Source organism: Anthonomus grandis, chromosome 5 (genome assembly GCF_022605725.1).
Source record: "Anthonomus grandis grandis chromosome 5, icAntGran1.3, whole genome shotgun sequence".
In the NCBI taxonomy this organism is placed as follows: domain Eukaryota; kingdom Metazoa; phylum Arthropoda; class Insecta; order Coleoptera; family Curculionidae; genus Anthonomus; species Anthonomus grandis.
Window position 1 is genome coordinate 15,108,602 of NC_065550.1, and position 24,103 is coordinate 15,132,704.

Below are 24,103 nucleotides of genomic sequence, written 5' to 3' on the forward strand. Positions count from 1 at the left end.
TTAAGACACTACGCACAGTAAATCGACTTTTCTTCACAATTTGGGCAATCGCTGAATACGATTTACCCTCTTTTCGCTCGGACTCCGTCGTTTCTTGGCCTTTGCGACCCATATTTGCAATGCACTTAAAATAAGCACTGAACCTAAAGAAATATCTTACTTCATTTAAATATTCTGTTAAAGAATGTAAAAAAACTGCTTCGAAATTCTCACATACAAGGCACCTATTTTTAAACACTTTGTAAACATGTGTGCCAATACTTTTGTCCATGGGATTTTTGATAGAATTTTAATATGGGTTCTTTTGTAAAGCCTTTATTTATTAAATTTTTATTAAATATTAAGAAACGAATGCTCTTGGGTATACACTTTAAATTAGAAAATATTTAAATGTAATAGGTCTAGTAGCTTAAGAGGACAGATACGAATTTTAATAAAAATCAATATGTGCCAATACTTTTGTCCCTCACTGTATATTCCGATGGCTATTGAGTCTACAGTCATCTGCTATAATACCTCTGTGCGAGAATAGCACCCGCGCTAATCTAGCTTTAGTGGGATTTGATAGCAGTTGGTTGGCAAGCGCTGTTCCTACGCCAACTTTCTCAAGTTGTATCCCTTAAGGTTCTAACCATTCAAACTTTAGTATTACTCCTATGTTTGATCGTAATTGATCGAGTGATATACAGTTTGAGTACCTTATCTAGAATAAATCCGTTATAACAGAAATAAGGGCGCGTTTAAAGAAATGCGCAGATAGGTTAATTGCTATTCTCAGTTACACATCCTTTACAATAACAACTTTTTGTATAAGGTTTATACTTTTTATCAAGTTGCAGTTGCAAATACCAACCTTTTTATTGTAAATGGAAGACTTTGTATATTCATTTTTATTTTAATTCTACCTACATAAAAATTCCAAAAAAAGATTGATGCATTACATGCATAGCCGAATCGTTATCTGTTTTCTCGGTATTTTATGGTGCTTTTAAGTACGTAAGTAAAAAGGTACAAACCGGCGGAAAATACATGGAAGAGTGTGGTGGAGGGCGTGGTCGCTTTATCGATGTCAAAACAAAGCTTTATTTTCTTATGACATATCAATTAAGATGTTTCATCCTCGCCGCCTGTCATCGCAGTTTAGAACTAAGTCCATGTCAAACAAAATAGTTTGTTTTGCATCATGATTGAGCTGTTTCTGAACAACATTACACTTACGTAAATTAAAATGTAAGTTAAAAATTAACTTACCTAATATACCATTTTTTTCAGCTAAAATTTGCATGATCCTCCACTCACTAAAAGGCATGCAATCACTATCGTCACTACTGACACAGAACACAAAGAGGAAAAAAAAATCCTTGGTCAGTTTTCTGTGCACTACTGATGCTTTACCTAGTTATAATTTAATGTTAATTTTCCCGAAGAAACTGTAAAGAACACTGAAAGGAAGGCCTCTTCGGCATGTTCTGTCGTTCATCGATGTAAGCCGCGACTTCCACCGCGCTCATCCATGTATCTTGGGCATGTCTGTACCCTAAGAATATACGTAGGATATTAAGTTGCCGGTTCGTATGGAAGACCTGCAATATAGATTTAGGCAAAAATCTTTTGTCGCAGGTAAAGGATATTTAGATTTTACAAAAATAATAAAATTTTTCTTTTTTTTTAACCAAACTTGTTAGTTTTACTGTTTTTTTCAATAAATATTTATAATTATTGAATATTGATTATAAAAAAAAATTCCAATGAACTTTAAAAAAATTATTTTTTTAATATAAACTACTACTAATGTTTATTTAGATTTTGTTTTTTTTTTATTGGCAATACTCACCATTGACAAGGCAATTGTCAATGGTACTACAGCTGACAAAACCGCTATTCTTGGCCCATATACTTCAGCTATTAAGCCAGATATCGGTGGAGCAAAAAATCCAGCTAGTGAACGCACGTTCTCAAATGCTCCAATCACTTTTCCTCGATCATTTTCTCTTGTTTTGATCGTTATTATTTGAATTAGTAAAGTATCCACAAAGGCTCTTATCATGAAATTAACTATCATGAAAATTAGGAATAGCAAAACTGGAACAAAAGTAGCCATTCCAATAAAAGATATTATCATTATCATGCCTCCTCTGATTAATATATCATACTCTGAAATATTACCAAAAAAGTGGATTATTTTTATTTGCAGCATATTTGTAACTATAGAAACAGTACTTATTAGTAAAAATGTAAATCCTAAGTAACGTCCTTTAATATTGTATTCTTCTAACAATATCAAACCAATATTGGCAGTAATTACCATAATCGCAAAATCGAATCCTGCTTTTATTATAAATAAACTTTTGTATCTAGGCCATGATATGTTTTTTAGGTTTGCAATAGCTATTTTAAGTTCATTTAATCCACTTTTGAATAAAGACTGATCTTGAATCATACTAGATTTGGGTGGTTTGTATGTCTTATGAGGTAATGAGCATTGGGCTAGAACTTAAAAAATTATCACATAAGCATTTTTATATTTAACTAATGCATAGAAAAATAACTCACAGCTAGCTGTACTCATACTGCAGACCATAAGTAAAAAACACAATCTATAACCATATTGCAGCTCACTTAAAAACCCAGTTATTACAGAGCCTACCAGAAAAGCCATGCAATTTAATAATGCACTATGCCTAAAAAACTCTCTTTTGTTCTCTGGTGATTCGTAAATATCACCTACCATAGATCTTAGAAGTATGGTAACTGACCCGCCGAATGCTAAAACATAAATCTTGGAGAACTTGTAAAATTCATGATTAATATTATACCTGAAATAACTCGTCCTAAAAAAACAGCTGAAAGGGATGTAGAGGCTGTTATAATAACATAGCCTATCGCACTTGCTGTTAAACACTTTGTTAAAAGTCCTTTTCTACCAATATGGTCACTTAAGCTACCCTAAAATATTTTTTTGTACTTTAGAGGTTTAGATTTATTCTTCAAAAATCTAGGTCTAATTTAATAATTAAATAATACCTAGATTTATACGTATAAATTGATTATTGTTTACGCACTGGACATAAGAAAAAATTGGCTCCCGAAATAGCAAATTTTTAAATTAAATATCCTGTATATTTTAGATCACTATTTTGGCAAAATAAAGTTGGAATTTAGTAAATAATAACCTAGAACAGAAAATTAAATTTCTCTTTTGTGAAGATTCATTCGACCAAATGGCTCTTAGCCCATCTTTATGTTCATGTTCTCGTCATTACCATACACTTTCATCTCGTGAAAGTGGGGTTATGACTGTTTGGGATATTGCTGATGGGATTTAGGTTTCTGTGTTAGAAGTAATTAAATTAAGATGATCACTTTTTTACGTAATTTTTCTCCCGAATGCATTACTTCCAAATTTTAAAGAAGCTTACAAAAAATCAACAATTTTACAACACGGTTTAAAACTGGCTTTCGAGTAAGAATAAGAATATTGATAGAGTAATCACTGAAATACATTTAAAAATTGATAAACCTAAAGAAGTTCCAGATTATTATAATAAAAGAAAGGAATATTCTTCACATAGGTAGTACCTAGACCAAAAATTTAATTTTTATACTTGTTGATTAAGTATATGGTTATAGAGTCGATAATAATTCAAAGTATCATAATCATAAAAGTCACAATTCTTTTATTTTTAACCATAAATAAGGTTAGAGTATTTTTTAGATTCAGCTTTTATGTAATCATTATGTGCTCATAAAAATCCGAGTTTGTAATCACCTACATTTTTTTTTATTTGACATATGTTTAATAGGCATTTGCTTATGGACAGTGCCTTTATCCTTTTAACCTTAAGCAAAGAAATTATGCACCGAACATCATCAAGAAGTGTAATAAATCTAAATAAGTAAATTCTATAGGAGAAGCAACTATATTTCATTAATTTAAACGTTAAATAAATCGAAGCAGGTTCAATCCAAAACCAGTTCTTATTATCCCAGTTTTATCATCAATCAATATGATTCTATAAAGGAATGATGCAACATGATCTGATTATAGTCGTAAAGTTTGAAGTTTCTAGTTAGTAGTTTCTAGTAACTCCTGTCAAAAGAAAAATCATCCTTGGAAAAGTTTATGTTTTTGTTAGTATTATTGACATCAACAAGTACGAACTTCAAATTTAAAGAATGAGGGCTAGACCGTGTGACGATAAGATTGACCCAGCGTCTGAGCGATGAGAAGAGCAGAAACTTTAAACTTGGTAATTACCCTCACTATAGTAGATTCTCACTATACAGGGTGCTCCAATTAAGTCAGCACTATTGGTATCTTTGTTTATGATTTTTTCTGTTTATTAACATTTCCAAAACTAAAATGTTGTCCTATAAAAATACCTTGCAATCTTTTGTACTTGGTAACGCAACAATTGACGAAGTTGATTCTGTAAAGTTTTTAGGGCTAACTGTTGACAACTCGTAAAAATGGGACACACATATTGACTTTTTATCAAGAAAATTAAGTTCCGCTTGTTTTGCGTTAAGATCAATTTCTAAAGAGCTTAGCCTGTCTACTTCTAGAACAGTTTATTTTGCCCTTTTTGAATCGCACCTTCGATACGCCCTTCCATTCTGGAGTACATGTAGTGCAACTCAATTTGACCGTATTTTTAGACTACAAAAGAGAGCTTTACGTTATACACTGAGACTTAAATACAGAAGTCATTGCCAGCATTTCTTCAAAAAATTTCAAATATTAACTCTTCCACCTTTATTCATATTTGAGTCCGTTTGTCTAATACGCAAACACGGTTGAGCATCTGATAGGCCTTCCCATAGTTATCCACTTAGAAACACGGAACATGATCTATACCTGCCTACCCCACATTCCGAGTTGGTCAAAAGTTCCATATTATATAATGCAAAAAAAATGCACAATCATCTGCCATTGGAAATTCAATCCATCACATCTTTTTTTGCATTTCGTAAAGCATTAAAAGCGCATTCTTTTTACATAGTTAACGATTTTTTTTGTAATCATTGATTTGAAATTTCGTATCTGTACATGTTTAGGTATACTGCTTTGTATAGCTATTTTAGGATTTTTTATAATTTTTAAAATTTTTTTTTAACATAGAGAGATTTTTTAATGATTTTTTTTTTGACATTATATACATTAAATTGTATGTTTTATAATAATATTTTTGACTACTTACAATCCATAAATTGTATTAATCTGTATATATTGTAGATATTCTATTCTATTCTATTTATTTTTTTTTTTAAATTTTGTTTTGTTTTTCTTTTCTTTAATTGTGTTTTGTTTGTATTTTTGTGTCTTTTTTGTTTTACAGCTTTGTCTATAAATTGTAACAATTTCTTGACAATAAAGCATTGATTGATTGATATTAAAATGTTGGAAACAGAAAATAAAATTAAAATTGCGTTTTCGACAAAATGTGAAAAACGTACTTTTGTTTAATGAAAATTTGTTAAATGTGTCTATTCTTTGGCTTCATATTAAGCCGCATCAAACGATTATACTAAATTGATTTTGAAAATTTCTGGGATTAGTAAGGAAAAGATTTTCTTGGGACCAATAGTGTACATTTTTACGGTTAAATATACCTTTTTTCGAAAAATTGGTTCATTCCGGTACTTTTAAACACGTTTTTGTTCTAAATTTCTGTAAAGAATTATAAAGTTAGTAGTACTTAGTACTTTTCGGCATACAACTTCAACACCATTCTAACATATCGCATTTTTCAATATGCGTAAAAGGCATTTTACTAACTTAGATTAAAAAATTTCACAAACTTTGCGTTATGCATGCGCAACGTATTTATTCATTTTATTAAATCTCAATGATTTATTTGTTTTGCTCTCAAAAAGTTCAAAGCCAACTTGGCAAATTTGGCACAATTATTTATATCGCTATAACTTTGTTATTTTTAGGTTTAGGGTATTAGTGTAAATGAACTTTTTTTATTAGGAATTATTTCCTTTTAACTTATGTAAAATATACGGGTATGTCATTTAACAAAACTACATTTTTAACATTTTCTCGAAAATACAATTTTAATTTTTTTCTGTTTCCACCATTTTAATCAGCAGAAATATTCCTACTAGTTTGCCAATTTACCAGACCCTGTAGAATCCTGTATCTTAAATATTAACAAAGATACCAATAGCGCTGACTTAATCGGAGATATCCTGTATAATGTATATATGTAACTAAGTTAAACATGTTAATATTTTTTAGGCACAATTAACATTTTTTCACCTTCGGTTTTCCATTAGAGCATAAGAGAAGCGATTTTTTATTCAGCGAAGTACGTTATTTTTATCAGGAATTTCATTATGCTGCTGGAAATAAACAATGATAATAATAATCGTCTTTTATTTTCAAAAAGTTTTACAAGGCATATTTAAGATAATTTTCGCGAGAACTAGATTAGCTATCTTGTTGTAGAAATACTTTTATTTAAGTTTTTTTTTAATTATATTTATTTCATAACAATTTAAAATAATGTAATATAGAATAGACTCTACTTTACGAGCAGTCACAGAAAATATTACCAGTGCCTCTCGGACACGGCAACAGAGGCAGTCGAGTCGAGTCGAGTTTTCTCAGTTTTTTACAGACAATCAGTTACTTTTCAGTCAGTGTTATTAGTCAGTTTTGTACATAATTTTGCATTAAAATTATTATCAATCAAGAACACCTGTGTATTATTAAAATACGCAACATTTTGGCGACCGTGACAGGACAGAAACAGCCGATTTTTCAAGGTGTTCGATTGGATTCATTTGCCGTTTGTTTTCTACTACACCCCGCATTCTATCAAAGCAGCCATAGTTGGCTCCCTGCTTCGACGCTAGGCTGGCGGTCGCGTGGGGGACGACGGACATCGACAGAGCGACCTTCGAAAGGTTTCAGCGGGCAAGCGGTGATTGGTGGGATACGAGTCAGGTGATCAAGCAGCTCAGGTGGCGTGCGCCCCGCGACGAGGCTATTTGGTTGGTTAGCAAAGGACAGAAAGCGCTTTGACGCCAGGCGTCGCGTTGCATTTGTATCAGGGAATGTAAAGTTCGTTCCATGAGATAAGTTGAGGTATCCTTTTTCCGAATATCCTATTTACCCTTACATGTTTTGATTGGTGTTGTTGTTAGTATTTATTTATTGATTTATTTGATTGTTGTTATATATTTTTGCAGGAATTTGAGGTTTTCTATAACATATTTATTTCATTTTTAAGTTAAAAATGGCAGACGAAAATACTTCAAAAAAAGTCAAGAAAACCCCTTTAAAAAGTCAGTTGACAAGATTTTGTAATTTTGTTGATAATTTAGACACAGATCGAACGAAGGCAGATCAGCTGCCTACCAGAATAACAAATTCAAAACAATTATTATCAGATTTTCAGTCAGTTTGTATTCAGCTTATGGCTTTAGATGATTCACAGAATTTTGAGAATGAGTTAGATGATTTTAAAGACAGATATTATAGTTCAGTTTCTAAAGCGAATATTTTAAATAAACAGTTAAATGAAAATAATGAACAAGTAGTCAATAACTCTACGAATTTAACAGTGTCACAAGATGTAAAGCTTCCACCCATTGATTTGCCTAAATTCAATGGAAACTCAGAAAAGTGGTTGCAGTTTTACGATACTTTAACTAGTTTAATTGGAAATGATCCAAATTTGAGTAACATTAAAAAATTTTATTACTTGAAATCATGTTTAACAGACAATGCTGCGGCAGTGATTTCTTCTCTGGAGGTTACAAATGATAACTACAATATTGCATGGGCAATTTTGAAAGATATATAGAATAACAAAATGATTGTGCATTCGCATGTTCGTGCTTTGTTTGAGTTACCGGTTATGCAAAAAGAGTCATTTACTCAACTCAGAAAAATGATTGATGAGGTTAATAAAAATTTAAGGGTTCTAGATCTTTCAGACAACCAGTTAAATTTCCTCACACAGCGTTCACTTCTTTTAGAAACGTTATACACAAACAGTGACAAACACACTAATTTCTCTCAGCAACAAAATCCTCACAAGCCAACTTACAAACCCAAAATACAAGCTTTTAGTACAAATAACCAGAACAGTCCACAATATAAATGCTTTTATTGCAAAGAATTACACTCAATTTTCTTTTGTAATAAATTTTTACAACTACCAGTGAAAACAAGAGTTCTTGTAGTGCAAAAATTAAAGTTATGTTCAAATTGTTTGAAAGGAAAGCATGACATTGACAAGTGTATATCTAGGGGTTGTAAACTTTGCAGCAAAAATCATAACACTCTCCTACATTATCCAAACACCTCACAACCACAATCAGTTTCACAAGTAAACAGTAGAAATACCAATGTTACTCTAGAACATCAGGAAACATTTGAATTTATTCCAGACATACCAGGTATATCAAATCAGTCTTTTCAATCAGCTACACCTGTTGTTCTCAGTTCAAATACGGCAAAACTCAGTTCAAATACAGCAAAACGAGGTTTTATTAGCCACAGCTCTTGTTAGCAAGTCAACAGCGGCAACACCGGAAAGCAGCAGCCAGGGCATGGTCAGCCGCCGTGATGCTCTCTCTCTGCCACCGACCGCCGAAACGACCGTGTTAACCGCGTTATAAGTTGAAATATTTTAATGTTTTATGCGGAATAAACCGTTTCTATATAACGATATGCGTTTTTGTACAAAAATTAAAATCATACAGTCCACTTATATCGACATAGTGTTGGTCCTACGACCCAGATTAAGGGCAAAGCGAGAATAATCGAACAGTAAATTTTCCATTCCGAGGCGAAATAATATTTAAGTGCAAGCGTACCGGGAGCGAGACGAGGCGCGAACGAGGAACAGTGGTGATTGAGCGCGATTGCCGGATTTAGTCGGTTGGCAGAATTTGCAAGTGGGTAAGTCCTTTTTCTTTTCCTGATAATTTCCTGTCTGTAAGATTGTTTCTGTTTGTGTGGGTATTGTACGTATACGATTTTGGCTGTTTAATTTATAAAAAAAAAAAAAAAAATGGCTGATGTCGAAGAACAAATAAAGAGTTTTAAACGTAAACGAGGTTCTGTAAAAGTCAGACTTACACATTTTAAGAAATTTTTAGACGATTTAGAATCAAAATATGCGATTTCTGATTTAGCTATTGTGGATGATGATGTTTTAAATTTAAGCTCGCGGATAGATGAAATTTACAAAATACAAGAGGCTTATGAGCAGGTACAGTCAGATTTAGAGAATTTAGTCGATGAGGGTGAGTTAGATGCTTTGTATGCCGAATGCGAAGAATTTTCGAATAATTTTTATGCCGAGTTAGCGCGAGCTAAGCGACTACGTTCCAAATTGTTGAGGGATGATAAGCTTCTAAGTGGCCGTTCTTGCGCGGAAAATGAAGCTGTTATTAACGTAAACGAGTTTAGTGGGTTTCGATTACCGCCAGTTGAGGTACCAAAATTTGGCGGCAGTCATGAGGATTGGTTGGAATTTCGTGAGACTTTTAGTTCTTTAGTGCATGCAAACAGTGCGCTACGTGATTTTCAGAAGTTTCATTACCTTAAATCATCTCTTTCAGGCTGCGCGTCGCAGGTTATAGCGTCAATTGAATTTTCCGAGGCAAATTGCGCGGTAGCGTGGAATTTGCTGTGCGAACGGTATAACAATGAAAGGCTTCTTGTTCATAACCACGTAAAAGCACTATTTAACTTAGAAGTTAAGGGCTTTGAGTCTTCGAAATCCTTAAGATTTTTAATTAATTCAATTTCAAAACATTTAAAAGCCTTGAAACAATTAAATCAGCCCACCGAATATTGGGATACATTGATAATTTACATCGTAACTTCTGAGTTGGATAATGCAACAGCGCGAGAGTGGGAAAGTTTTAGGTCAAGCATGGCGCTTCCGACTTTAGACGACTTGAAAGCATTTTTAAAGTCGAAAGCCGACCTGCTAGAAACCATAGAATCGAAACGCGATACTTCTTCAGGCAATACTCCCAACAGACAAACGAAAATATCTAAATCATTTGTTAATACGGAAGTTAATGCTTTAAAACCTAATAATGCGAATTTTAATACAAATGATTATGCGACTCACAATACGGTTTGTGTTTTTTGCAAACGAAATCATTATATTCGAAACTGCGCAGACTTTCTTAAATTATCTGCGACCGAAAGAAATACGCATGCAAAAAGACTTAGGTTGTGCATAAACTGTTTGCGTCCAGGTCATTTAAATACGGTTTGCAGATTAACAAACTGCAGAAAATGTAACGGTAGGCACAATACTTTGTTGCATATTCAATACAACAACGAAAACGTACACGATAAACGCGAAAATAATACGACACAGAACGCAAGTGTGTCTCTTACCTCTTCTAATATCGCTGCGCAAGAAAACGTTCTACTCGCAACTGCTTTGGTGCAGGTTGTCGATAAATTTAATAAAACCCATACGGTACGCGCATTACTAGATTCGGGTTCCCAATCTAGTTTTATTTCGTCTAAATTATGCGATTTTCTTAATGTGGAAACGGAAACGATTAACATGGCCGTCGTAGGTCTAAATAACAATAAATCACAGATTAAAAAAAAATGCGAAATTTGTGTTGAGTCGCATCACAGTGCATATTCGGTAAAGATATCGTGTCTCATTATAAACGAAATTACTAGTGTTCAACCAACTACGTTCGCGGATATTACTAAGCTAAATATTCCAAAAAACATAATTCTTGCAGATCCAGATTTTCATAAGCCTGGTCCAATAGATTTGCTTATCGGTGCAAATCTATTTTGGAAATTAATGTTACATAATAATACATCTTGCGCCCGATCAGCCGGTGTTGCAAAAAACATCCTTTGGCTGGATAATTTCCGGTAACATTCCTGGCAGTTCGAATGCGCAAACTCATTGTACCTTGTCTTTAAATTGTGACATCCAAACCCAGCTAGCAAAATTCTGGGAGCTGGAAGAATGTGTCATAAAATCAGCCTTATCCGAAGAACAAAGGTTATGCGAGCAACATTTTGTTGAAAATACGAAACGCGACGTGGAAACGGGTAGATTTACTGTCTCCCTTCCTTTTAAGGCAAGTGTGAGTCAGTTAGGTGACTCGGAGGAACAGGCTCGAAAACGATTCTTCTCTTTAGAAAGAAAATTTAAACATAATCCTGACTTACGAGAAAAATACGTTGACTTCATGACAGAATATAAGGCGTTAGGTCACATGACCAAAGTAAATAAATTAGACAGTAAAGCGATTCAATACTACTTACCACATCACGGAGTGCTACGCGAGGATTCGGTTACAACTAAACTTTGAGTTGTATTCGACGCTTCGGCTTCCACAAGTTCGGGCGTATCTCTCAACGACCTTCAAATGGTAGGTCCCACAATCCAAAACAATCTTTTATCCATACTTCTAAGATTTAGAATTCATACATTTGTTGTAACGGCCGATATCGAGAAAATGTATCGGCAAGTACTGATCAAACCCAATCAACGTGCCTTCCAAGGAATATGTTGGCGTAGTGTTCCGAACGCGGAACTAGACACATATGAACTTAATACGGTTACTTACGGGACGGCATCTGCGCCGTTTCTAGCTATTCGTTGTATAGTTGAGCTCGCTTTAAACTGTAAAAAAGATTACCCGGATATATCTCAAATAATCGAGAACGACCTATACGTCGATGATCTAATTTCCGGCTCTGATTCTATTCACGAAACAGCGCGTATTGGTACGGAAGTTTCCAGAATTTTGTCTGAAGGTTGCTTTAAATTACGCAAGTGGCACTCAAACAGCCATAAAGTACTTAAAATTATACATGGCGAAGTACCTTCGCAAAACACAGTTCAATTCGGGGAAGATAAAAACGTTAAAACTTTGGGCCTCGGGTGGTCATGCGACACCGACAATTTGACTTTTAAGATCGAGTCTCAAAGCATTAATGGTCGCATAACAAAGCGAATCATTCTCTCTGCGGTTGGACAAATATTCGATCCCCTAGGTCTATTAGCTCCGTGCATTATTAAGGCAAAAATTATACTTCAGAAGCTATGGCTCGAGCGACTAAACTGGGATGAAGCCGTTCCCCAAAATATACATACCGATTGGGTTAATTTTATAACTAAAATTCCTCAGCTTAATTCGCTGACTATTCCAAGACATGTAATTGTGCATAACACACAATTAATTCAATTGCACGGTTTCTCGGATGCCTCCGAACATGCCTATGGAGCGTGCATTTACTTACGTTCCATAGATCAAAATAACGACGTTTCAGTTAAGCTTTTATGCGCAAAATCTAAGGTAGCGCCGTTGAAAACAATAACGATTCCTAAACTCGAATTATGTGCGACTGTTGTTTTAGCAAAATTATTTAAAATCGTGAAAGAGTCATTAAAGATTCAATTTACCTCTGTGGACGGACTCGACCATCGTTCTCGGATGGTTGAAAACCGAACCGCATAAACTAAAAACATTTACTGCCAATAGAGTCTCTGAGGTACAAACTTTGACTAATATTTGTAAATGGCGACATGTTCCTACCAAGGACAATCCCGCAGATCTCTTGTCGATAGGCGTTAGTCCATGTGACTTACAAGAATCTGATCTGTGGTGGTCGGGTCCTCGCTGGCTGAGAAAATCCGAATGTGACTGGCCTGAAGAAGTATCCGGTTCAATTAATTTACCTGAGCTTAAGTCGGTTTTAAAAACCTTTACGATTCATTGCTTAGAACCAATTATAGAAATAAGTCGTTTCTCTTCGTTAAGCAAACTTATTCGGACAGTAGCTTTTATTTTAAGATTCGTTGCCCTTATTAAACGTTCTGAACGAGAAAAAGGCCCTATTAAAGTTTGTGAGAGTACAAAAGGCATACAAATATATCTTAAAAGTGTCTCAACGCGAGTCATATGCAGCAGAAATAAACGACTTATTAAATAACCAAGAAATAAATTCTAAAAGCAGGATCCTCAACCTTAATCCATTTTTCGATCAAGACGGTTTACTAAGAGTTGGAGGTCGCCTGAAGAACTCGGATTATTCTTACGATAAGAAGCATCCTATTATAGTGTCTACAAAACATCCTCTATGCAAGTTAATTTTTAAATCAGAGCACTTGAAATTACTGCATGCAGGTCCTCAGCTTTTACTTTATTCGTTGCGACAGTCGATTTGGCCTGTATCCGGCAGAAATCTCGCAAAATTAACAGTACGACAATGCGTAACTTGTTTTAGATTTAATGCGAAAACGATAAATCCAATAATGGGTAATTTGCCGAAAAATCGAATAAATGCTTGTCATCCTTTTAAAGTTTGTGGGGTAGATTACGGCGGACCTTTCATTGTTAAAGACCGTAAGGGTAAAGGCTGTAAGAGTTCAAAATGTTATATGGTGTTGTTTGTATGCTTTGCTGTAAAGGCAGTTCATATTGAGCTGGTTTCCGATCTTTCAACTGATACCTTTTTGCTGGCGTTAAAACGCTTTATAAGTAGACGCGGGAAACCCCAACAAACTTACTCGGATAATGGCACCAATTTTACTGGTGCCAATAACGAACTGCAAAATTTGGGAAGTTTTTGTTCGAAAACCAAGATAAAATATCTGACTCATGCTCATCTGAAGGCATAAGCTGGCGTTTTATTCCGGCTCATTCGCCTCATTTTGGTGGCCTCTGGGAGGCAGGTATAAAGTCAAGTAAACATCATCTGAAGCGAGTGGTGGGCAATAATATTTTAACTTTTGAAGAGTTGACGACAATACTTGCGCAAATTGAGGCGATTTTAAACTCCCGTCCACTCTCACCGTTATCAACCGATCCCAATGACGACAATCCTTTAACTCCCGCCCACTTTCTCATCGGCCAACCACTAACGTCTATCCCGGAGCCTGACATCACTGCAATACCTACTGGTAGACTTTCTCGCTTTCAACTCCTGGAACAGATGCGACAGAACTTTTGGCGACGATGGTCGAAAGAATATGTTTCAGAACTCCAGCAAAGGATCAAGTGGAAGAAGACGCAAGGCGAGCTGCAGTCAGGATCCATGGTACTGCTGAAGCAGGACACAGTTAGTCCTATGAAATGGAAACTTGGGCGTATACTAAGCTTACATCCTGGGAAAGATGGAATTTGTCGTGTGGCGTCCATCCAGACAGCAGACGGTGTCATTCGTCGAGCTTTTCCGAAAATATGTCCACTGCCCATTGACGATTGAAAGTCATCCCTTTCAAGGCCGGGGGCATGTTGGCAAGTCAACAGCGGTAACACCGGAAAGCAGCAGCCAGGGCATGGTCAGCCGCCGTGATGCTCTCTCTCTGCCACCGACCGCCGAAACGACCGTGTTAACCGCGTTATAAGTTGAAATATTTTAATATTTTATGCGGAATAAACCGTTTCTATATATATATCGACAGCTCTTATAACTATTGCAGATCGTTCAGGTAATATGGTTGAGGCAAGGGCATTACTTGACTCAGGTTCACAATCTAATTTCATCAGTGCTGATCTTTGTGAAAAATTAAATCTCAGCAAAATTCGCATAAATATGCCAGTATCAGGTATTAATGACAAACGAACTTTGATAAACTATATAGTTACAACTTGCATCAGGTCACAAGTATATTCTTATGAATACGAAAGTTCGTTTTTAGTAATTGATAAAATTACAGAAAATTTGCCTGTAGTCAGGGTGAATGTAAGTGAATTTAATGTCCCAAAACTTATCATATTAGCAGATAAAACATATTTTATTCCAGGAAAAATAGATATTTTACTCGGTGCTTCTATATTTTATGATTTGCTATGTATTGGACAAATTAAAATTAATAATTATTCACCAGTTTTACAGAAAACCAAGTTAGGGTGGGTAATTACAGGGAATGTACCTTTTATTAGAAAAAATGAAAAAACAATTTGTAACGTTGCTCTTAATGACATTAATAAACAACTCAGGAAATTTTGGGAAATTGAAAGCATTGAGACTATTAAAGGTTTTAACAGGGAAGAGGAAGAATGTGAAGATGAATATAAAAAATCTGTAATTAAAACTAAAGATGGACAATTCGTTGTTCCGCTTTTAACGAAACCCAACATTCAGAATTTGGGAGATTCTTTTCAGACAGCTAAAAATCGGTTTTTCTATCTTGAAAGAAAATTAAATAAAAATCCAGAGTATAAAAAGTTATACACACAGTTCATTGACGAATACTGTAATCTTGGACATATGTCACTTCTCACAGCAGACGACTTTAAATATCCGTCATACTATTTACCACATCATGGTGTGTTAAAAATGGACAATACCACAACAAAATTAAGGGTCGTCTTCGACGGATCAGCAAAAACAACTACCAATTTATCATTAAATGATTGCTTGAAAGTTGGACCAACTATCCAGAGTGATCTTTTTTCTATTTTAATACGTTTCAGATTTTTTAATGTTGTTTTAGCAGTTGACGTCGAAAAGATGTACAGACAGGTTTTGATAAAGGATGATTATCAAAATTATCAAAGAATATTATGGCGTAAAAATAGTTCTGAAGATATTCAACATTTCAAGCTTAAAACTGTCACATATGGAACTGCAAGTGCTCCATATTTAGCTATAAGAAGCCTGGTGGAAGTAGCAAACGAATGTGAAACTTTATTTCCAGAAGTAGCATCAGCCATTAAGAAGGGATTCTACGTTGATGATCTTTTATACGGCTGTGACAGTGTTGAACAGGCTATACAATTAAAACAAAATTTACAAGAAATTCTTGGAAAATCAAAGCTTATCCTAAGAAAATGGATTTCCAATGAGTGTAACATAGTTTCAGATACAGAAAAGAATCAGACCAATGTAGAATATTTTATTTCTAGTAAAGAAGAAAATAAAACCCTTGGGGTTCATTGGCATTCTGGTCATGACAATTTATTCTTTAAAATTAACAGTTACAAGGAAAATAACAAAATGTCAAAGAGGTTTGTCCTTTCAACTATCTCACAAATTTTCGATCCTTTAGGTTTGATAGGACCTTGTGTTATTCAGGCAAAAATATTGCTCCAGAAATTGTGGAAATTAAATGTTGGATGGGATGAATCTCTTCCTGTGGAACTTCATACGAGTTTTGTTTTATTCATGAACCAGTTAACAAACTTAAATAACATCAACATTCCACGTCACGTTATACTATCTCAAAAAACATACTTAGTATTACATGGGTTCTGTGATGCCTCAGAGGCAGCACGGAGCTTGCGTTTATATTATCAGTCAATATAAAGACAAAAAAACAGAGTAAGTTGCTTACTGCAAAAAGCAAAGTAGCACCATTAAAAACGCTAACTATTCCAAAATTAGAGTTATGCGCAGCAGTAGTTTTAACAGACTTAGTAAACAAGATAATTTCTTGTTTAGATATTGATTTTGACAGGTATACCTTCTGGACAGATTCAACGATCGTTTTGCAGTGGATAAACAGCGATTCTCATGTTTGGAAGCCTTTTGTTTCTAACAGAGTCGCTCACATTCATGAGGGTTCTAAGATAAATGAATGGAGGCATGTTCCATCCAAAGAAAACCCAGCAGACCTTATTTCTAGAGGAGCCAACCCTGAGGTCTTGATAACTTCTTCACTATGGTGAAATGGACCTTCCTGGTTATTGAAAGGTGAAGAATGCTGGCCTAAACAAAAAATCTTCTCACCAGAAGAGATTCCAGAGAAAAGACCTAAATATCAGTTATCAGCTCATATCAAACAAATTGAATCTTTTGATCTTATGCAAAAATATTCGTCAATAGCAAAATTGCAGAGAATAATTGCATTAATCTTGAGATTTAAACATAATTGCTTAAATAAAACCGAAAGGCAGTATGGCTCACTTTCTTTAAAGGAGCTGGAGTTTAGCATAAAATTAATTATTAAGGTTGTCCAACAGGAATGTTTTCAGGCAGATATTTCAGATATCTTAAAAAACAAAAATATTAATAAAAATAGCAAACTATTGCCTCTTACCCCCATCTTAGAGGAGGGTATTCTCAGAGTTGGTGGTCGTATCAACAACGCAAAATTTCTAAGTTTTTCTCAAATGCATCCTATAATTTTACCCTCAGTTCATCATATTACTACATGTTTAATTCGGGATGAACATTACAAAAACTTACATGCGGGACCACAATCATTATTAGCCACATTGCGAACAAAATACTGGATTTTGTCAGGTTTAACAATAGTCAAAAAGGTTTTGAGAAAATGTATTGTTTGTTTTAAGAATAAACCTATTTTAATTAATCAGTTAATGGGTGATTTACCCGAGAATAGAATCACTCCTGCTAGAGCATTTTTACATACAGGCTTAGATTACTGTGGCCCTTTTCCAGTTAAAGCTAATAAGTTACGCAATTCAAAGGTTATCAACATTTATGTGTGTATATTCGTTTGTTTTAGCACGAAAGCTACTCATTTAGAAATTGTGTCAGATTTAACTACCGAGTGTTTTTTAAATTGCTTAAAACGTTTTATAAGTCGTAGAGGTAAACCTTTAACTCTTTCATCAGATAATGCAACAACTTTTGTTGGTGCAAGTAATCAACTAAAGGCCATGTATGATTTTGTAAAAACTTCACAGGCTGATATTAATAATTTCTTGACAGTCGAGTCCATTAAATCGAAATTTATTCCTGCTCGATCTCCACATTATGGTGGAATCTGGGAGGCAGCTGTGAAGTCGTTTAAATTTTATCTAAAAAGAATCATTGGTAATCATGTTTTCTCATTAGAGAATTTTGCTACTTTAACAGCACAGATTGAAGCATGTCTTAATTCCCGACCTTTGACTCCTTTATCTTCCAATCCAACAGACTATCAAGCACTAACCCCAGGACATTTTTTAATTTTTTCCCCATTGACAACCTTCCCCGAACCTGACTTACGTGAAGTTACTAGATTGAACAACTTTCAACACATGACGCAAGTACATCAACATATTTGGACAAGGTGGTCTACAGAGTACTTAGCCCAGTTGCAGTCAAGAACAAAATGGAAAACAGCTCAGACACATGATATTCAAGAAGGACAGTTGGTGTGCCTAAAAGAGGACAATTTACCCCCTCTCCAATGGAAACTAGGACGAATCAGTGAAGTGCATCCAGGCAAAGACAATAAGGTTCGCGTGGTGACGGTTAAGACATCTAACGGTGAGGTAAAACGTGCGTTATCACGAATTTGTATATTACCAATAGATGTATAATTGTAAGTTAGTATTAATCATAGTTTTTAAGCAGTAGCAATGTTCAATGTACTTTAATTTGTTGTAAATATGTGTACTATTAAAGTAATTGTTAAGTTGGTATTACATATCATTGAAACCGCTGTTAACTGTTTCAAGGCTGGCGGCATGTTGTAGAAATACTTTTATTTAAGTGTTTTTTTAATTATATTTATTTCATAACAATTTAAAATAATGTAATATAGAATAGACTCTACTTTACGAGCAGTCACAGAAAATATTACCAGTGCCTCTCGGACACGCAACAGAGGCAGTCGAGTCGAGTCGAGTTTTCTCAGTTTTTTACAGACAATCAGTTACTTTTCAGTCAGTATTATCAGTAAGTTTTGTACATAATTTTGCATTAAAATTATTATCAATCAAGAACACCTGTGTATTATTAAAATACGCAACATATCTAGTAGATCCAGCTTTTACTTCCATGGACTGATATTAATATTAAATAATAATATAAAAAAGTTTATTTCAAACAAATATATAGAGTTACGATTTAAACAGGTAAATGACATAAACACTGAGATGAAATAGACACTGAAGTAACATAGACGCCGCGCCGTTTTGGTAGTCTTAGTACCTAGTACCTAAATAAGCTATACGTACCTACCATTTAAGTACCTACTCTTATTTTTTTAAATACCCATGACCTTTAGAAAAAAAACATGAATTTCTGCTCTGCTTATTTGGAATAACCACATTTTTAATTTATATCGGAATGTTTTCTCATAAATAACATCTTTTAAGTCATTACCATACGTTTTTCTTAAACTTAGTATTTTGCTGATGCAATATTGGTTGTAGATCTATTTTTCGTTTATTTATAAGAATTAAAATTTAAAAAATGGTTGCCTTATATCAAATATTTTTACTTCTCTGTATAGTAGTTCTATTGAAAATAATTTCGGTTTATTTAAAATAGTCCGCAAAACCCATTTTTTAATTACTTCTATAAGTTTCTTATAGTTCTTATATAGTTTTCGTAAGTAATTCTGGCGTACCGTTCCCCAACCCACAATACCATAATTTATATGAAAATGAATTAACGCATAATATAGGTCTTTAAGTTGTGCAAGATTAAAAAAAAGCGTTATATCATCATATTTTGGGTGTTACATGGTCCATTTGCTTATCCCAGCGCAAGTGCTTATCGGTTATTATACCCAGATATTTGATATTAGATATCTGTTTGTGCTATAATGTGTTTAAAAGTATTTAAAAATTGAAATTCAGGTAAGCCATCGGAGTACGATGCAAAGGGAATGTATTTTGTTTTGCTTTGGTTCAATGTTAATTTATTAATTGAAACCAATTAGATTTTTTATGGAGATTCGATTCAGCCAACTTCCTTACATGAGGCCAAGTTTTTCCAGTGTAAAAATTCGCTGTATCATCGGCAACGCTAACAATCGGTCCCCTCCAATCGCCCATAAGTAAATTATTTATTTAGATAGTTAATAAGAGTGGTCATAAAACAGTACCCTGGGGTACTCTACTCGTTAAATAGCTTTGAAACAAATTATATACGTGTTACGTTTTCTTAATTTTATTCGTAATGACCGTTCCACTTTAATATCCTTGGTGGCAACGTCGCATATAATGTGTTGCATCATTATTACGTCTTGATATGCCAGACAAGAAGCAGGTTATTATTAATTATTATTTTCTATACCTTTTATAGTATTTTGTATCTTTTAGTTTAGTAAGGAGAAGTAATTAATAAACAAACTGTACACAAATTCAACAAGGTGTATCCAATTTACCGATTATCATTTTGAACTAGTAATATAAAACTACAGGGAAACGGAAAGCTTCAAACTAATGTGCCACCAACGTAATCCCCAACAATACGCTACCTCTAATGCCAACTTGATTTAATTTTTTTAATAAAGTTTTATGGCAGACCGTCTTATACGCCTTTGCTAAATCAACAAAGTCGCAAATAGATGTTATATCTAATGCATCATATATTTAGTCTATAAGGGCTGCTATAGTAACTTCTGTGGACTTTCCCGCTCTAAAACCAAACTGATTATTGGACATACTATTTGTTTTTCTAAATATGCAGTCACTCTACTCTTAAGTTTTTCGAAAATTTTCGATATATTTGAAATGAGGAAAATTGGCCTATAATTACATAAATCACTTTTAGAACCGCCTTTATGTAATGGTTTCATTTGCTTAATCTTTAAAATATTAAGGAACTGACCAATGCTAAAGCTCATGCTTATTAGATAACAAAGAACTTTTTTCAATTTCAAGACAAACTTCTTTAAGGAATTCAGATCGAATGCCGTCTGGTCCTGGACTTTTTCTTATTGTTGACCATTTGGCGTTTTCGTAAGAGTTTTGGGGCTTATTTATTTGTTTGGCTAAATTTTCACCTACTGCTCTAAAATAATCATTCAAACTAGCTGCAATCTCTTGCTTATTTATGATGACTTCATAACGCAGCACAACGTTGCCTATGCTTTCAATTGCAGTTTTTGTCCATGGTTTATGACACAGTGCATTGACACATTTCCAAAAAGATTGAGATTTGTTTTTATGTTTCGATATTTGATTTTGTGTTAATTCTTTTTTGGCTTTATTTATATTTTTTGTTATTTTATTTTTTAGTTGATTGTAATGTGATTTTAGTTACATATTCCCGCGATCCTTTAAACACTCTTTATATAAAGTATTTTTTCTTTTTATTTGTCTCAATAAACTATTTGTTATCCACGCATTTTTGCCATTTTTTGTATTATTTTGTTTTATAATTTTTGTACGTTTAGCAATGTGATCTTTTACCGTATTAACAAAATTTGAGGTTGCGATATCAAGACTTGGGCTTTGGTAAACGCTAGTTCATAATTCCTGCTCCAAATCGGATCTCAATTTTTTATAATTTATATAGGTTTTTGTTTTTTCACCTGGTAATTTATCACTTATTTCAGTAATATCACTATTTAAGCAAAAACCAATTGGGCAGTGGTCGGTAATTTTATTCTTTATAATAATCATAATGAATCACAAATATAACAGTTAGTTTTTCTGCCCCATAAAGCTAATATACCAAATGCTGGCAAAACATTATGATCAGTTTTTGAATTAGCTCATCGCCGTCTAGCGCCAAAACTAAGCAACGTTATTGCTTAAATTGATAAAGTTTGGTTTGAAGAATTTGTGGTAAAAACTTTCAGATCCCTGTATATATTCCTTTGAACTGTGACTATTGGATAGTAGAAACCTTTATTTCCTTTTTAAACTTGATTTTTATCGCATGATCTATGTTAGCTATTTGAAATTTCTGGAACATTTTATTGGAGCATTTACTACATGCTATCACTTTTCTGTGCTAAGATATGGAATCCACAGATGCGTTAGATCCTTAATAGACACGTTCATCTTTAACTATACCTAAACTAAACCGCTCTAAGCAATAGAAATCTTTAATTCATCTGATTTAACCCTGAAACTCATTCTTCAGGAAAAATTGTGTTTGTTGAGGAATAAACATTTTTGAGGTTGAAATAGTGTACTTTTGAAAACTTTCTTTTCAACTTTCTTGGCTCTTGAATTTTGGTTGATGAAATTGTCTTTAACTCGAGTGAGTGAGCTACAATAATCGATCTAATATGAAGTTATTGCGAAAGTAGAGCTTTTTCTTGCCCCCAAAAACTTTTAAGAATATTCAATTTTATTCGTGAAGATATCATAAAAAATAAACATTTGCTGAGAAGTCTGGAACAAAAGGTATCCTAACAAACCTGTAATTTAATGTGCTCCTAAATGTTTTAATCCTAAACCACATTATTTGTTTATTTTTAATTCTAGATACCAGCAAACTGCAAAAATAAATTCTGAATGAGAAAAAATTCTGAAAAGCGACAGTAAATTTTTTAATATTATAATATTGTCCGTCTGTTTCTGTTACAAGACAGTTTAACACTAACCAAAAGCAAAACTCTTTATTTTTACTCTCGACACGTGTTTTGCTAACGATATTGGCATCTTCGGGAGAAGATTAAAAGTAAATTATTTTAATTTTGAGTAGATAAGAGTTTTGGTTAGCGGTTAAACTGTCTTGTAATACGGGATATATATTTATACCGATTCTCATACTCACCGCAATAGGATTCCAAATTAGACAGACCAAATAATAGCTTGATTCTACCAAACCAATTATGGACGGCGTTCCTCCCAACGACATGGCAAATCCATTAAATATTGGAAGAAAGATTGCTAGGTTAAACATATCCTAAGTAAAATTTTATTTTGATATTAAATTTTTACTGTTTTATGGTAAAGCTGCGCTTACCATAGCAAACAAAATATACAATAATTGAATCATCTTCGGAATTACGATAGTTTTAACTTAATGATATATTACTAAACATTTACTTTATGAGGTTGTATGTTAAAAACGTAAAACAACTTTATTACATGAATCCTAAATATCGTAAGTAGTTTCTGATATAATTTTATTTATAAGTAACCCGTGCCACTCCCGATTAATGTAAAAAAATAAAATAATGTGAAAATATTTTTTTTGTAATAATGAATTTTAGTCTGTCGCATATTATGTTATAACTAAGGCAGACACTTTTTCGTATTTTTGTATGTAGACAACGAGGCAGAGTCATTATATTTACTGATAACTAATTGCTAGGTTGCTTGATGCACATTATTATGATGAATACACTGGTAAAAAATTCTACTGTATGTTATCAGCAAGGAAAATACAAAAAATATACAAGTTGACATAATAATTCTTAAGGTCAAAGCTCTCTTTAGGTAAGATGACGATAATCTAAACTAAGACGTTAAGACGTCAAAAATGTTTTGCTTTTATATTTTATATATTGCATATTAAAATGTCTTGCCCAAAAATGTCTTTGGGTATTGCATCTCATTTCTTATGTGTATTATAAAAATCACTTAACACTATTCAAAAATTAGGTTAAAATACTGTAGCGTTTTTCTGGTTCGTTTGGATGTCACTTAAAAAGCGACTTAAATTCTCAAACTTATTACAATTTAAAAAAAAAACACCTATTTTAACACTTAAGGCTACTAAATCACTAAACTAGAGTTTATTTAGATGTTTTAAATTACGTGGTAATTTATGTCAGACTTACTCCGCCCAAACCAGGTCTCTTCATACAGGTCCGGCAACCAAGTTCTTGGTGCGTTTATTCCATACAGGAACCTCGTCTGCTTCCATGCATGAATACGAGTACTCAATAATGATTTATGATGTTATATACCTATATAGTAGGAATTCTGTGGCATAAACCTTTATTGGTCTACGATTCATCAAATAAAAACTTGGTTTTCCGGAAAACTATGTATTACTTTAATTTGTCCAAGGGTGGTATATCCGGTGACCTCACTGACCATTCATTAAGCAATGTAATATGGTTATCAGATCCTTTGTGAGGAGACATGTATAGGCTAAATAAACGGTAGGAGGTTTGGACGAAAGACCATGGGCAATAGATTAAAAGACGTATGTCTAGCGAATGGGTTAAACAGAATAGCAGGACTAAAATAAATATTTCTATGCCGGCATGCCTATTGAAGATAAGATTCTTCACAGGCATGTCTATTGAACAAAGAGGTAATGTATAAAAACGCAGAATTCAAGAATGCTCAACTAGATACATATAGACAATAAAATAAATTTTTTTAATAATGCAGTTTTTGTGATTAAAAATAATACAACAAATCAAATTATTACATATGCTTATATGGAAAAAATGTAACTAGTCTGCTAACATTTAATCATTTAACACATCTATTTTATATTTTGCCACGTAGAATCTGTTGAAAAGCT

The 24,103-nt window shown here is 33.6% G+C and overlaps 1 protein-coding gene and 1 long non-coding RNA gene across 3 annotated transcripts; one reads left to right on the top strand and one right to left on the bottom strand.

The window, feature by feature from the left end:
* Nucleotides 1-463: 463 nt before the first annotated feature.
* Nucleotides 464-1,798, top strand: LOC126736420 (uncharacterized). Its single transcript, XR_007660662.1, has 2 exons — nucleotides 464-1,218; nucleotides 1,273-1,798. It is a non-coding gene; the product is annotated as an uncharacterized LOC126736420 (long non-coding RNA).
* LOC126736418 (quinolone resistance protein NorA-like) lies at nucleotides 1,750-22,650 on the bottom strand. 2 transcript variants are annotated; one of them, XM_050440749.1, is made up of 6 exons: nucleotides 22,586-22,650; nucleotides 22,394-22,525; nucleotides 2,817-2,946; nucleotides 2,554-2,766; nucleotides 2,221-2,493; nucleotides 1,750-2,154 (listed from the first exon to the last, which is right to left on the bottom strand). In XM_050440749.1, exons 1-6 carry the CDS (start codon nucleotides 22,616-22,618, stop codon nucleotides 1,796-1,798), a joined length of 1,140 nt encoding a protein of 379 aa, XP_050296706.1. In that variant the 5' UTR covers nucleotides 22,619-22,650; the 3' UTR covers nucleotides 1,750-1,795. The 2 variants fall into 2 exon arrangements, with proteins under 2 accessions (XP_050296706.1, XP_050296705.1); XM_050440748.1 differs by having other exon boundaries at nucleotides 1,750-2,493.
* Nucleotides 22,651-24,103: the final 1,453 nt, after the last annotated feature.